This window comes from Heterodontus francisci, chromosome 31 (assembly GCF_036365525.1).
Source record: "Heterodontus francisci isolate sHetFra1 chromosome 31, sHetFra1.hap1, whole genome shotgun sequence".
Lineage (NCBI taxonomy): Eukaryota > Metazoa > Chordata > Chondrichthyes > Heterodontiformes > Heterodontidae > Heterodontus > Heterodontus francisci.
Genome location: NC_090401.1, coordinates 60602599 through 60616169, shown reverse-complemented (window position 1 = coordinate 60616169; position 13571 = coordinate 60602599). Strand labels below are relative to the sequence as shown.

The window sequence follows — 13571 nt, the reverse complement described above, 5'->3', positions numbered from 1 at the left end:
GCTGTAACGAATAGGGTGCTGTAACGAATAGGGGGCTGTAACTAATAGGGTTCTGTAACTAATAGGGTTCTGTAACGAATCGGGTTCTGTAACTAATAGGGTGCTGTAACTAATAGGGTGCTGTAACTAATAGGGTTCTGTAACTAATAGGGTTCTGTAACTAATAGGGGGCTCTAAATAATAGGGGGTTGTAACTAATAGGGTGCTGGAACTAATAGGGTGCTGGAACTAATAGGGTGCTGGAACTAATAGGGTGCTGTCACTAATAGGGTGCTATAATTAATAGGTTGCTGTAACTAATAGGGGGTTGTAACTACTAGGGTGCTGTAACTACTAGGGTGATGTAACTAATAGGGGGCTGTAAATAATAGGGTGCTGTAACTAATAGGGTGCTGTAACTAATAGGGGGCTGTAAATAATAGGGTGCTGTAAATAATAGGGGGTTGTAACTAATAGGGTGCTGGAACTAATAGGGTGCTGGAACTAATAGGGCGCTGTAACTAATAGGGTGCTGTCACTAATAGGGTGCTGGAACTAATAGGGGACTGTAACTAATAGGGGGCTGTAACTAATAGGGTGCTGTAACTAATAGGGTGCTGTAACTAATAGGGTGCTGTCACTAATAGGGTGCTGGAACTAATAGGGGACTGTAACTAATAGGGGGCTGTAACTAATAGGGTGCTGTAACTAATAGGGGGCTGTAAATAATAGGGTGCTGTAACTAATAGGGGGCTGTAACTAATAGGGGGCTGTAAATAATAGGGTGCTGTCACTAATAGGGTGCTGGAACTAATAGGGGACTGTAACTAATAGGGGGCTGTAACTAATAGGGTGCTGTAACTAATAGGGTGCTGTAACTAATAGGGGGCTGTAAATAATAGGGTGCTGTAACTAATAGGGTGCTGTAACTAATAGGGTGCTGTAACTAATAGGGTGCTGTCACTAATAGGGTGCTGGAACTAATAGGGGACTGTAACTAATAGGGGGCTGTAACTAATAGGGTGCTGTAACTAATAGGGTGCTGTAACTAATAGGGTGCTGTAACTAATAGGGGGCTGTAAATAATAGGGTGCTGTAACTAATAGGGTGCTGTAACTAATAGGGTGCTGTAACTAATAGGGGGCTGTAAATAATAGGGTGCTGTAACTAATAGGGGGTTGTAACTAATAGGGTGCTGGAACTAATAGGGTGCTGTAACTAATAGGGTGCTGTAACTAATAGGGTGCTGTCACTAATAGGGTGCTGGAACTAATAGGGGACTGTAACTAATAGGGTGCTGTAACTAATAGGGTGCTGTCACTAATAGGGTGCTGGAACTAATAGGGGACTGTAACTAATAGGGGACTGTAACTACTAGGGTGATGTAACTAATAGGGGGCTGTAAATAATAGGGTGCTGTAACTAATAGGGTGCTGTAACTAATAGGGGGCTGTAAATAATAGGGTGCTGTCACTAATAGGGTGCTGGAACTAATAGGGGGCTGTAACTAATAGGGGACTGTAACTAATAGGGTGCTGTAACTAATAGGGTGCTGTCACTAATAGGGTGCTGGAACTAATAGGGGACTGTAACTAATAGGGGACTGTAACTACTAGGGTGATGTAACTAATAGGGGGCTGTAAATAATAGGGTGCTGTAACTAATAGGGTGCTGTAACTAATAGGGGGCTGTAAATAATAGGGTGCTGTAAATAATAGGGGGTTGTAACTAATAGGGTGCTGGAACTAATAGGGCGCTGTAACTAATAGGGTGCTGTCACTAATAGGGTGCTGGAACTAATAGGGGACTGTAACTAATAGGGTGCTGTAACTAATAGGGTGCTGTAACTAATAGGGTGCTGTCACTAATAGGGTGCTGGAACTAATAGGGGACTGTAACTAATAGGGGGCTGTAACTAATAGGGTGCTGTAACTAATAGGGTGCTGTAACTAATAGGGGGCTGTAAATAATAGGGTGCTGTAACTAATAGGGGGCTGTAACTAATAGGGTGCTGTCACTAATAGGGTGCTGGAACTAATAGGGGACTGTAACTAATAGGGTGCTGTAACTAATAGGGTGCTGGAACTAATAGGGGACTGTAACTAATAGGGTGCTGTAACTAATAGGGTGCTGTAACTAATAGGGTGCTGTCACTAATAGGGTGCTGGAACTAATAGGGGACTGTAACTAATAGGGGGCTGTAACTAATAGGGTGCTGTAACTAATAGGGTGCTGTAACTAATAGGGGGCTGTAAATAATAGGGTGCTGTAACTAATAGGGGGCTGTAACTAATAGGGTGCTGTCACTAATAGGGTGCTGGAACTAATAGGGGACTGTAACTAATAGGGTGCTGTAACTAATAGGGTGCTGTCACTAATAGGGTGCTGGAACTAATAGGGGACTGTAACTAATAGGGGGCTGTAACTAATAGGGTGCTGTAACTAATAGGGTGCTGTAACTAATAGGGGGCTGTAAATAATAGGGTGCTGTAACTAATAGGGGGCTGTAACTAATAGGGGGCTGTAAATAATAGGGTGCTGTCACTAATAGGGTGCTGGAACTAATAGGGGACTGTAACTAATAGGGGGCTGTAACTAATAGGGTGCTGTAACTAATAGGGTGCTGTAACTAATAGGGGGCTGTAAATAATAGGGTGCTGTAACTAATAGGGTGCTGTAACTAATAGGGTGCTGTCACTAATAGGGTGCTGGAACTAATAGGGGACTGTAACTAATAGGGGGCTGTAACTAATAGGGTGCTGTAACTAATAGGGTGCTGTAACTAATAGGGGGCTGTAAATAATAGGGTGCTGTAACTAATAGGGTGCTGTAACTAATAGGGTGCTGTAACTAATAGGGGGCTGTAAATAATAGGGTGCTGTAACTAATAGGGGGTTGTAACTAATAGGGTGCTGGAACTAATAGGGTGCTGTAACTAATAGGGTGCTGAAACTAATAGGGTGCTGTAACTAATAGGGTGCTGTCACTAATAGGGTGCTGGAACTAATAGGGGACTGTAACTAATAGGGGACTGTAACTAATAGGGGGCTGTAACTAATAGGGTGCTGTCACTAATAGGGTGCTGGAACTAATAGGGTGCTGGAACTAATAGGGGGCTGTAGCTAATAGGGGGCTGTAACTAATAGGGGGCTGTAACTAATAGGGTGCTTTAACTAATAGGGGGCTGTAACTAATAGGGGGCTGTAACTAATAGGGGGCTGTAACTAATAGGGTGCTTTAACTAATAGGGGGCTGTAACTAATAGGATGCTGTAACTAATAGGGTGCTGTAACTAATAGGGTGCTGTAACTAATAGGGGGCTGTAACTAATAGGGGGCTGTAAATAATAGGGTGCAGTAACTAATAGGGGGCTGTAACTAATAGAGTGCTGTAACTAATAGGGTGCTGTAACTAATAGGGGGCTGTAAATAATAGGGGGCTGTAGCTAATAGGGTTCTGTAACTAATAGGGTTCTGTAACTAACAGGGTTCTGTAACTAATTGGGGGTTGTAAATAATAGGGTGCTGTAACTAATAGGGTGCTGTAACTAATAGGGTGCTGTAACCAATAGGGGGTTGTAACTAATAGGGAGTTGTAACGAATAGGGTGCTGTAACTAATAGGGTGCTGTAACTAACAGGGTTCTGTCACTAATAGGGGGCTGTAACTAATAGGGGGCTGTAACTAATCGGGGGCTGTAATTAATAGGGGGCAGTAAATAATAGGGGGCTGTAACTAATAGGGGGCTGTAACTAATAGGTTGCTGTAACTAATAGGGTGCTGCAACTAATAGGGTGCTGTAACTAATAGGGTTCTGTAACTAATAGGGTGCTGTAACTAACAGGGTTCTGTAACTAACAGGGATCTGTAACTAACGGGGCTGTAACTAATAGGGGGCTGTAACTAATAGGGGGTTGTAACTAATAGGGTGCGGTAACTAATAGGGTGCTGTAACTAATAGGGTTCTGTAACTAATAGGGTGCTGTAACTAATAGGGTGCTGTAAATAATAGGGTGCTGTAACTAATAGGTTGCTGTAACTAATAGGGTGCTGTAAATAATAGGGGGCTGTAACTAATAGGGTGCTGTAACTAATAGGGGGCTGTAACTAATAGGGTGCTGTAACTAACAGGGTTCTGTAACTAACAGGGATCTGTAACTAACAGGGGGCTGTAACTAACAGGAGGTTGTAACTAATAGGGTGCTGTAACTAATAGGGTTCTGTAACTAATAGGGTTCTGTAACTAATCGGGTTCTGTAACTAACAGGGTTCTGTCACTAACAGGGTTCTGTAATTAATAGGGGGCTGTAACTAATAGGGGGTTGTAACTAATAGGGTTCTGTAACTAATAGGGTTCTGTACCAAACAGGGTTCTGTAACTATTAGGGTTCTGTAACTAACAGGGTTCTGTAACTAACAGGGATCTGTAACTAACGGGGCTGTAACTAATAGGGGGCTGTAACTAATAGGGGGTTGTAACTAATAGGGTGCTGTAACTAATAGGGTTCTGTAACTAATAGGGTGCTGTAACTAATAGGGTGCTGTAAATAATAGGGTGCTGTAACTAATAGGTTGCTGTAACTAATAGGGTGCTGTAAATAATAGGGGGCTGTAACTAATAGGGTGCTGTAACTAATAGGGGGCTGTAACTAATTGGGTGCTGTATCTAACAGGGTTCTGTAACTAACAGGGTTCTGTAACTAACAGGGATCTGTAACTAACAGGGGGCTGTAACTAACAGGAGGTTGTAACTAATAGGGTTCTGTAACTAATAGGGTTCTGTAACTAATAGGGTTCTGTAACTAACAGGGTTCTGTAATTAATAGGGGGCTGTAACTAATAGGGGGTTGTAACTAATAGGGTTCTGTAACTAATAGGGTTCTGTACCAAACAGGGTTCTGTAACTATTAGGGTTCTGTAACTAATAGGGTTCTGTAACTAATCGGGGGCTGTAACTAATAGGGTTCTGTAACTAACAGGGTTCTGTAACTAATAGGGTGCTGTAACTAATAGGGTTCTGTAACTAATAGTGTTCTGTAACTAATAGGTTGCTGTAACTAATAGGGTGCTGTAAATAATAGGGTGCTGTAACTAATAGAGTGCTGTAACTAATGGAATGCTCTAACTAATGGAATGCTGTAACTAATAGGGGGCTGTAACTAATAGGGGGCTGTAAATAATAGGGGGCTGTAAATAATAGGGGGCTGTAAATAATAGGGGGCTGTAACTAATAGGGGGCTGTAACTAATAGGGTGCTGTAACTAAAAGGGTTCTGTAACTAATAGGGGGCTGTAACTCATAGGGTTCTGTAACTAATAGGGTGCTGTAACTTAGAGGGTTCTGTAACTAACAGGGTTCTGTAAGTAATAGGGGGTTGTAACTAATAGGGTGCTGTAACTTATAGGGTTCTGTAACTAACAGGGTTCTGTAACTAATAGGGGGCTGTAACTTATAGGGTTCTGTAACTAACAGGGTTCTGTAACTAATAGGGGGTTGTAACTAATAGGGGGCTGCAACTAATAGGGGGTTGTAACTAATAGGGTTCTGTAACTAATAGGGGGCTGTAACTAATAGGGTTCTGTAACTAATAGGGTCCTGTAACAAATAGGGTGCTGTAACAAATAGGGGGCTGTAACTAATACGGTTCTGTAACTAATAGGGTGCTGTAACTAATAGGGTGCTGTAACAAATAGGGTTCTGTAACTAATAGGGGGCTGCAACTAATAGGGTGCTGTAACTAATAGGGTGCTGTAACAAATAGGGGGCTGTAACTAATCGGGTGCTGTAACTAATAGCGTTCTGTAACTAGCAGGGTTCTGTAACTAACAGGGTTCTGTAACTAACAGGGTTCTGTAACTATTAGGGGGTTGTAACTAATAGGGGGCTGTAACTAATCGGGGGCTGTTACTAACAGGGGGCTGTAACTAATAGCGTTCTGTAACTAACAGGGGGCTGTAACTAACAGGGTTCTGTAACTATTAGGGGGTTGTAACTAATAGGGTGCTGTAACTAATAGGGTGCTGTAACTAATCGGGTGCTGTAACTAATCGGGTGCTGTAACTAATCGGGTGCTGTAACAAATAGGGGGCTGTAACTAATAGGGTGCTGTAACTAATAGGGTTCTGTAACTAATAGGGGGCTGTTACTAACAGGGGGCTGTAACTAATAGGGGGCTGTAACTAATAGGGGGCTGTAACTAATAGGGTTCTGTAACTAATCGGGGGCTGTAACTAATAGCGTTCTGTAACTAACAGGGTTCTGTAACTAACAGGGGGCTGTAACTAACAGGGTTCTGTAACTAACAGGGTTCTGTAACTATTAGGGGGTTGTAACTAATAGGGTGCTGTAACTAATCGGGTGCTGTAACTAATAGGGTTCTGTAGCTAACAGGTTTCTGTAACTAACAGGGGGCTGTAACTAATAGGGTTCTGTAACTAATAGGGTTCTGTAACTAATAGGGTGCTGTAACTAATAGGGTTCTGTAACTAATAGGGTACTGTAACTAATAGGGGGCTGTAACTAATCGGATTCTGTAACTAATAGGGTTCTGTAACTAATAGGGTGCTGTAACTAATCGGGTTCTGTAACTAATCGGGTGCTGTAAGTAATAGGGTGCTGTAACTAATAGGGGGCTCTAACTAATAGGGTGCTGTAACTAATAGGGTGCTGTAACTAATAGCGTTCTGTCACTAATAGGGGCTGTAACTAACAGGGGGCTGTAACTAATAGGGTGCTGTAACTAATAGGGGGCTGTAACTAATAGGGTGCTGTAACTAACAGGGGGCTGTAACTAATAGAGTGCTGTAACTAATAGGGGGCTGTAACTAATAGGGTGCTGTAACTAAAAGGTGCTGTAAATAATAGGGTTCTGTAACTAATAGGGTTCTGTAACTAATAGGGTGCTGTAACTAATCGGGTTCTGTAACTAATCGGGTGCTGTAAGTAATAGGGTGCTGTAACTAATAGGGTTCTGTAACTAATAGGGTTCTGTAACTAATAGGGTGCTGTAACTAAAAGGTGCTGTAACTAATAGGGTGCTGTAACTAATAGGGTGCTGTAACTAATAGGGGGCTGTACCTAATAGGGGGCTGTAACTAACAGGGGGCTGTAACTAACAGGGTGCTGTCACTAATCGGGGGCTGTAACTAACAGGGTGCTGTAACTAACAGGGGGCTGTTACTAACAGGGGGCTGTTACTAATATGGGGCTGTAACTAATAGGGGGCTGTAACTAATAGGGGGCTGTAACTAATAGGGGGCTGTAACTAATAGGGTTCTGTAACTAATAGGGGGCTGTAACTAATAGGGTTCTGTAACTAATTGGGTGCTGTAGCTAATAGGGGGCTGTAACTAATAGGGGGCTGTAACTAATAGTGGGGTTGAGTTTGCCTCCTGCCCAAGTAGGGCATTAACATATCAAAATAGCATCACGTGAAATATGCAGTTGAGGCACAGAATTGGGACTTGGAAATTATCAGGTTGTCGGGTTCCCGACCCCATTTTGAACATTTGGCCCTTGATCTCAACACCAGTGTTTTACCATTAGAAATACTGGCCCTGGCACTCATTAGTATTCTGCAGAGAGGTATAGCACAGAGGTTTCAATGTAAACAATGAACTTGTTGAACTGATACAGAGCACCTGAACAATATAGACCTGTTATATTAGTCCAGGTAGTATCATGTCAGGGGGCTCTCTTAATATTGATGTGAGCAAGCAGCTGCAGTTGTACTTGGCCGCATTTGAATTGCTGTTGACTAAAGGAAGAGAAACTCAGTATGTATTCTGAAATGCATGTAGAGTTCTGCTAGCTGGCCTCCAACTGTCAGTGAAATTTCCGAAGATTAATACTGGACAGTTAGCTGATTCTGATTTTGGGAAGTGAAAGCTCTGTGCAATGGGCTGCCTAAGATTTGTCTTCAAATTAACGTTAAAACAAATTTGCTGCATCATAACCAAAGGTGGTGTGCCGCAGCTACAGCTGCGTATGTGGAGCAACTCTTCCATACAGTGACCCAGGCAGCTCTGGGACTTCTGATCACCATGGTTACTCTGCTGCTCTCGTGTGGAGTGGTCAGAAAGATCACAGTGCTCCAGCGCAAGACCTGTGCGACGACTGGGTCATGACTGAATTAATTCCGAGGTTTGCAGCAGAATTCCTATACTTTAAAATCCAGAGTAAGTGGGATGCAGGAACTAATTGATTGCAATTCTCCAGCTTTGATGCTCTAACAGTTCACACAAAATTGAAACTTCATAGATAATTGGCAAACCTGAAGTGTGTCCTTTTTTGTGGCTAGAATACTAAAGAATCATTGAATGGTTCCAGCACAGAAGGGAGCCATTTGGCTCATTGAGCCCTTTCTGGCTCTCTGCAAGAACAGTTTCGCTAGTCCCACTTCCCCGTATCTGTCCATTTGTTTTCCTGCAGATGCTTATCCAATTCCCTTTTGAAAGCCACGATTGAATCTGCCTCCACCACACTCTCAGGGAGTGCATTCCAGATCGTAATATTTGCTGCGTGAAAAAGTTTTACCTGACGTTAACTTTGGTTCTTTTGCCAATCACGTTAAATCAGTGTCCTCTGTTTCTTGATCCTTCCGCCAATGGGAACAGTTTCTGTCTTTCTACTCTATCTTGATGCCTCATAATTTTCAACACCTCTATCAAATCTCCTCTCAACCTTCTCCTCTAAGGTGAACAATCCCAACTTCTCCAATCTATTCATGTAACTGATGTCTCTCCTCCCTTGAACGGCTTAATATATTTAGTAAAGAGCAAAACTTAAATGTCAAAAGACATTGCTTGGCCTTAACTTCACAATTTATAAAATCATTGTTCCCTTTTAAGGTGCTCCTTCCACCCACCTCACATATAATAGCCAGAAGATGAGTCACTTCAGGCTGCTGTGTCGGACCTTCTGTTACTCGGTTACAGAGTGACACTGTAGGTTTGAGAGCATCCTGCTTGCTCACCTTTCTGTTTAGGGCTTGGCATGCGTTACAGTCGAATTGGAGATACAAGAAGAAAGAAGAATTCTAAATCTTAAAAGGTGAGATTAATGAGATATCCATTGTCAGGCTTTCGGTCACGTGATCACCTTTACTGGTCATTTCAAACTAGACATTATAAAAAGATTGGTTTAAAAAAAAAACGAATCAGATGGTGTCAGTTAGACGAGACTCTCCTCTCCCAAGCGGAAGAATTGGTATCAAGCTGAAGTCAATGGTATTTCACTGTATTGGTTTCCATAGTCTTTTTTATTATTGTTGTGAAAGTTGGACCAGAAAATGAAATGTGCATTAAGGATTGGAAAAGCACGAGAGGAGAGGTCTTAGAATAAAACTGCGTTAAAGATAGGTGGGCTCACCAATGGGGGAAAAGATACATAAGACAATTGGACATCAGGGAAAGTCTTGGGGGGTCTGTGCAGTGTGGCGGGACTATGGAAATGCCAGCTTGTATTAAGTCAAAACATTCAGTGCATTTGCCAAATGGCCAGTGACCAAAAATAATTTCATCCTGATGGAACTACATTTTTTTCCCAATGTAATTAGTAATTCAACCTCAAAAAAAGACAAGGAATAGGTTCACAGACAACATCAACAAACAGCATGAGAACAGGCTGAGAATTCAAAGTGAAAAGAAACTGAACCGGCACTGGAAAATTGATGATCAACACCTGTCCTAAAGGATAGCCTCAAAGCAGTCCATTCAACCGGACATAAAAATATTTTTTTTTCATAATTTTCTTTTTAAATGCAAAATATCAGACTACTGACAGCTCCTTGCAGTTCTTCATGGTAGTAAAAGATACATAATCGGCAAATGAAAGAACCTCTTACACTGTTGATTATGTGTTTGGTCTGTAATGCACTGGAAGCTGCACATTTGGTGTAGATTTTAGAACATCAGGCATTATCTTGGCATGAAGCAAAGCCAAATTCTAAGATACTCCATGTTGTGCTAAGGTAAATTTGTACCACTGAGGTCTTACATGAACCTGAAGCTCTCAGGTTGAAGGGCATTTCCTGACTTCAGCTCAGAGCCTGGGCTGAGTTCATTTTCCTTATTTGTGCAGATTAATTGACATTAATTTCACTTTGCGGTTTGCTGGATTTTAATCATGATGAAAATCCCTTATTTCATATGCGATTAGTAATATGACTGCAAATGTTGTGCTGAATTCATTTTATTAGCAAAAGCTTGTATCCAGCGAAAAATCATTGTGAAAATTTCTATATTATAGACAATATTTTTCAGAAATATTTTGAGTAATTTGTGGGGAAAAAATAACAGTGGTGCCTAGTGATGTTGCACGTATTAATGATGGGTAAATTTAACAGTTCACATTTCACAGCGGTTTATATTTTAACACTGTATTTCCCATGTTTACATAGCAGATTTCAAGGCACACCCGATATAAAATTTCAATTAGTGTTTTATTTAATGATATAAGGTAAACGTCGAGTGAAAAATGAACATCTCCTTATGTGCTATTTTAAACGCCCTGAAGTTCATCTCAAGTTACTACGATGGGGAACGACTGTTATCAATACCTGAGGCAACAGCAATCAAAGGCAATGACCTTTAAGTTAGATTTATTTTTAAATCTGTATTTAATGCTTACTTGAGTTATGGAGCCATCCCCTTGTCTAAGAGTGCAATTTGCCCAGCTTTTGATGGATTTGTTTGTTTTTTGAGTAGATGCTCCAGAACTTTTGAAAATATAAGCCAGACACACGCGTTCTGGCTTTTTAAGTGGAAGCTTGTCTTTTAACCCCAATTATTTCCCTTTGTCTGATGTGTAATGATTAATATTTTCAATACGTAGTCATCATCAATAAAAAAAACATCAGAACCCATCCACTGTGCCCAATTTTAACTCACTCAAAACTCTTTCACTTAGACAGAGTTAAAATTGGACCCAATTGTCTCACTCCCAGTCCTTGCCAGTCCCATGTACAGTTTGGAACTTTGTAGAAGATAGAAACCATACCTAGTAGCCTTACAGTGAGCATGTACTCAATCTTTGCAAATTTATTACTGGTGTGTGACACTTCAGTGTTTAACTTTGAAGATACAAATTTCAAATAAAATTGGATGCATTTATTTGGAGAAAAATATTCAGAAGGACATGTTGTTCAAAACCTAGAGCATGGGCATATAACTTCTCTGTATGAATTAATTGACAGTGAGTTACTATCATTAATTCTCACAATTAATGCTCTTAAGCAGGAGTTATCAGACAGCTAAGGAAAGTAGAATTACCATAATTACACAAGTCACAATAGGGCAGAACAGATGGACTGTGATGCTTTATGCAAGGGAAACACACTACTGGTTGTCTCCCCCATTCTCATTACCCTTCCAAAGTGGGAAATAAACCTCTCCCACTTGATCTTTATTAGGACTTGATTGTAGTTACACTCTTAGTTAGTATTTATTTAGCTCTTATCTCTGATACACAAATATAAGGGCAATAAAAGTTCAGTTTGGAAATTAGGTGCATCATTTTAGGTGGGCACAAATGGTTGTGTAATTTGTTAAAATAAGGAAATTGCTTTCATTATAGACAATAGTGTTGCTGCAGGCATCCTTCTGTCCCTGACCCCAAGCAGATTGTGCTGTGGCTTAGCTCTTCCTGCGTGTCCAACTGGGACTGTGAGCCAGTTAAACTCAACAAGCGTCCCCAGTGTAAAGCGAGCATTCTCTTCCTGCTCTGAATGTGCTGAACAACAGGATTCAACAAACCAGCAAGTGCAGCTGTTTCCTGGCTACAGCTCGGCATCTCTCACACTTCTCAGAATCTTGGGGAAGGGTTTTTACCTTATGGATCATGAGCTCATAATACATCCTCTTCCTTCCTAACATTCCTCAAAGTGCTGGAATTCTCAGATCACTGTTTGGATTGAAAATTGAAAGGAGCATTTTAATTTCTGGGAATACGAATCTATAGGACTTTATCCATGGCTCACATAGACCTAGGGCTCCAGTAACCAGCCTGCAATCTGTCCGGGCCAGGTAGAAATGTGCTGGGGCGTATACGGATTTACGGTTAACTGTCTGTCGGGTAAGTAAATCAACTTTTAACTTTCTTGTCACTGTCAACTCCCTGCAGAATCGGCAATGAAGTGGTTTTATTAACAGAGGTTTCTGGCTTGCAAAACTTAAAAACTGTCCAACAACATAAAACTATCCTGGCATTAATGTTGGTACTGTACTTGAGCGAATAACCATTTTAGTGATAATAACTTGGCCATGAAGTTCAATTTGACAAAAGACATTTTGAAATCATCTAAAAAAAATTCTGTAAAATCACGAAGCGTGATTGTTTTTCTGTCAGTTCTGACTGTTGCACTATATGGTGATTTGAAAATGAAATGAAGGTGTTTATGATCTGTACTGAAATCTAAACCAGTTGTACGTACATTTTTGAAGTATATCCTGTTTTAAGTGTTATACGGAATATATACTTTTACTCTACTTAGAGTGAGGGGCTTGTATCTGAAAGTTTTTCTTACACTAACAGTGTGAGGATGCATATATGAAAGTTACCATTTATACACTGTCTTCTTGCATTTCAATCATCACTGCTGCCAGATTCTAATAAGATGTGTCTATATTTTTGTCATTATCTCTATATATATTCCATTTCTACAAGGAAAAGAGACAAAGAAAAGAGAATCGATTAAACTGTTTCCATACTTTCCTTTAAGTAGATATTCATTCAGATTATTTTTTAAACTAAGATTATATTTCTTCTGTTTCTGGTCTTTTTCCTATAACGTTTTCCTGACCCTTTTGCTTCTTATTGCTTTTCTATCACTATTCACTTTTTTGCTTTTTTTTACTCTCCCATTTCCTCCATCCTTTCGAATGTTTTACTTTTACCACCCAGATCCCTGTTGCCCTGACCAAAATCAAGCAATTCACAAGCAGATACAGAATCCCAGGAGAAAATATGCAGTTTTGCAAAGGCGCAGAAATTGCTGGATAAATAATGGTGAGCTCACGGCACCCGTTATTACTACGGAGTCAAAAAAAACAGCAATTTGTGGCATGAAGGAAAGCTATGCCATGAGTTCCAATTCAACAATAGTGTTGTTCCACTATAACCCTCGCCAAACCTAAAAAAAAATTACCGTCTCGCCATGAACCTCCCCACGTGTGTCAAGAAATTGCTGCATTTATGCAACCATTTAGGCTGCTAATTCCTGTTGTAAGGACATTGTTAATGACGTGATGTATGGTCCTGACATGCCACTCACCTTTGGAGGGCCAGGAAGGGAAACGATAAAAACTGTGGCGTCTCACTTCCGCAGGTGGAAATTGTACCTAAAGGGTTTTAAAATTTTAAATTATATTAAAATTAAAGTTTTCTTACTTTTCCTGTCTCTTCTCTCTCTTAGTCCACTCTCTTTCTTTCCCTCTCTTTATTTCTCTTTCTGTGTCTCATGTGAGTCCAATTTCACCCTGTTTCCTTCTCTGTCATTCACTTTGTTTCGTTCTCCAACATTAACTCTAATTGGTTAAGGAGATAGACCTTCTCACCCCTCATTCCTGAGATCCCAGATGCCCCATTGACTTTGCT

The 13571-nt window shown here is 40.8% G+C and overlaps 1 protein-coding gene across 10 annotated transcripts in view; it reads left to right on the top strand.

Annotated features, from left to right (window-relative positions):
- yrk (Yes-related kinase) overlaps positions 1 to 13571 on the top strand; it is a 334423-nt gene that overhangs the window by 219283 nt on the left and 101569 nt on the right. For 3 of the 10 annotated variants that reach the window (XM_068011735.1, XM_068011734.1, XM_068011745.1), the window contains exon 1: positions 8086 to 8155. The exons of 5 other annotated variants lie outside the window; for them this stretch is intronic. In XM_068011735.1, coding sequence (XP_067867836.1) covers positions 8101 to 8155 — 55 coding nt within the window. In that variant the 5' untranslated portion in view covers positions 8086 to 8100. Of the gene's footprint in view, positions 1 to 8085; positions 8156 to 11700; positions 12051 to 13571 lie in introns of those variants that run through there. 2 more of the 10 variants (XM_068011744.1, XM_068011736.1) reach the window with 2 other exon arrangements.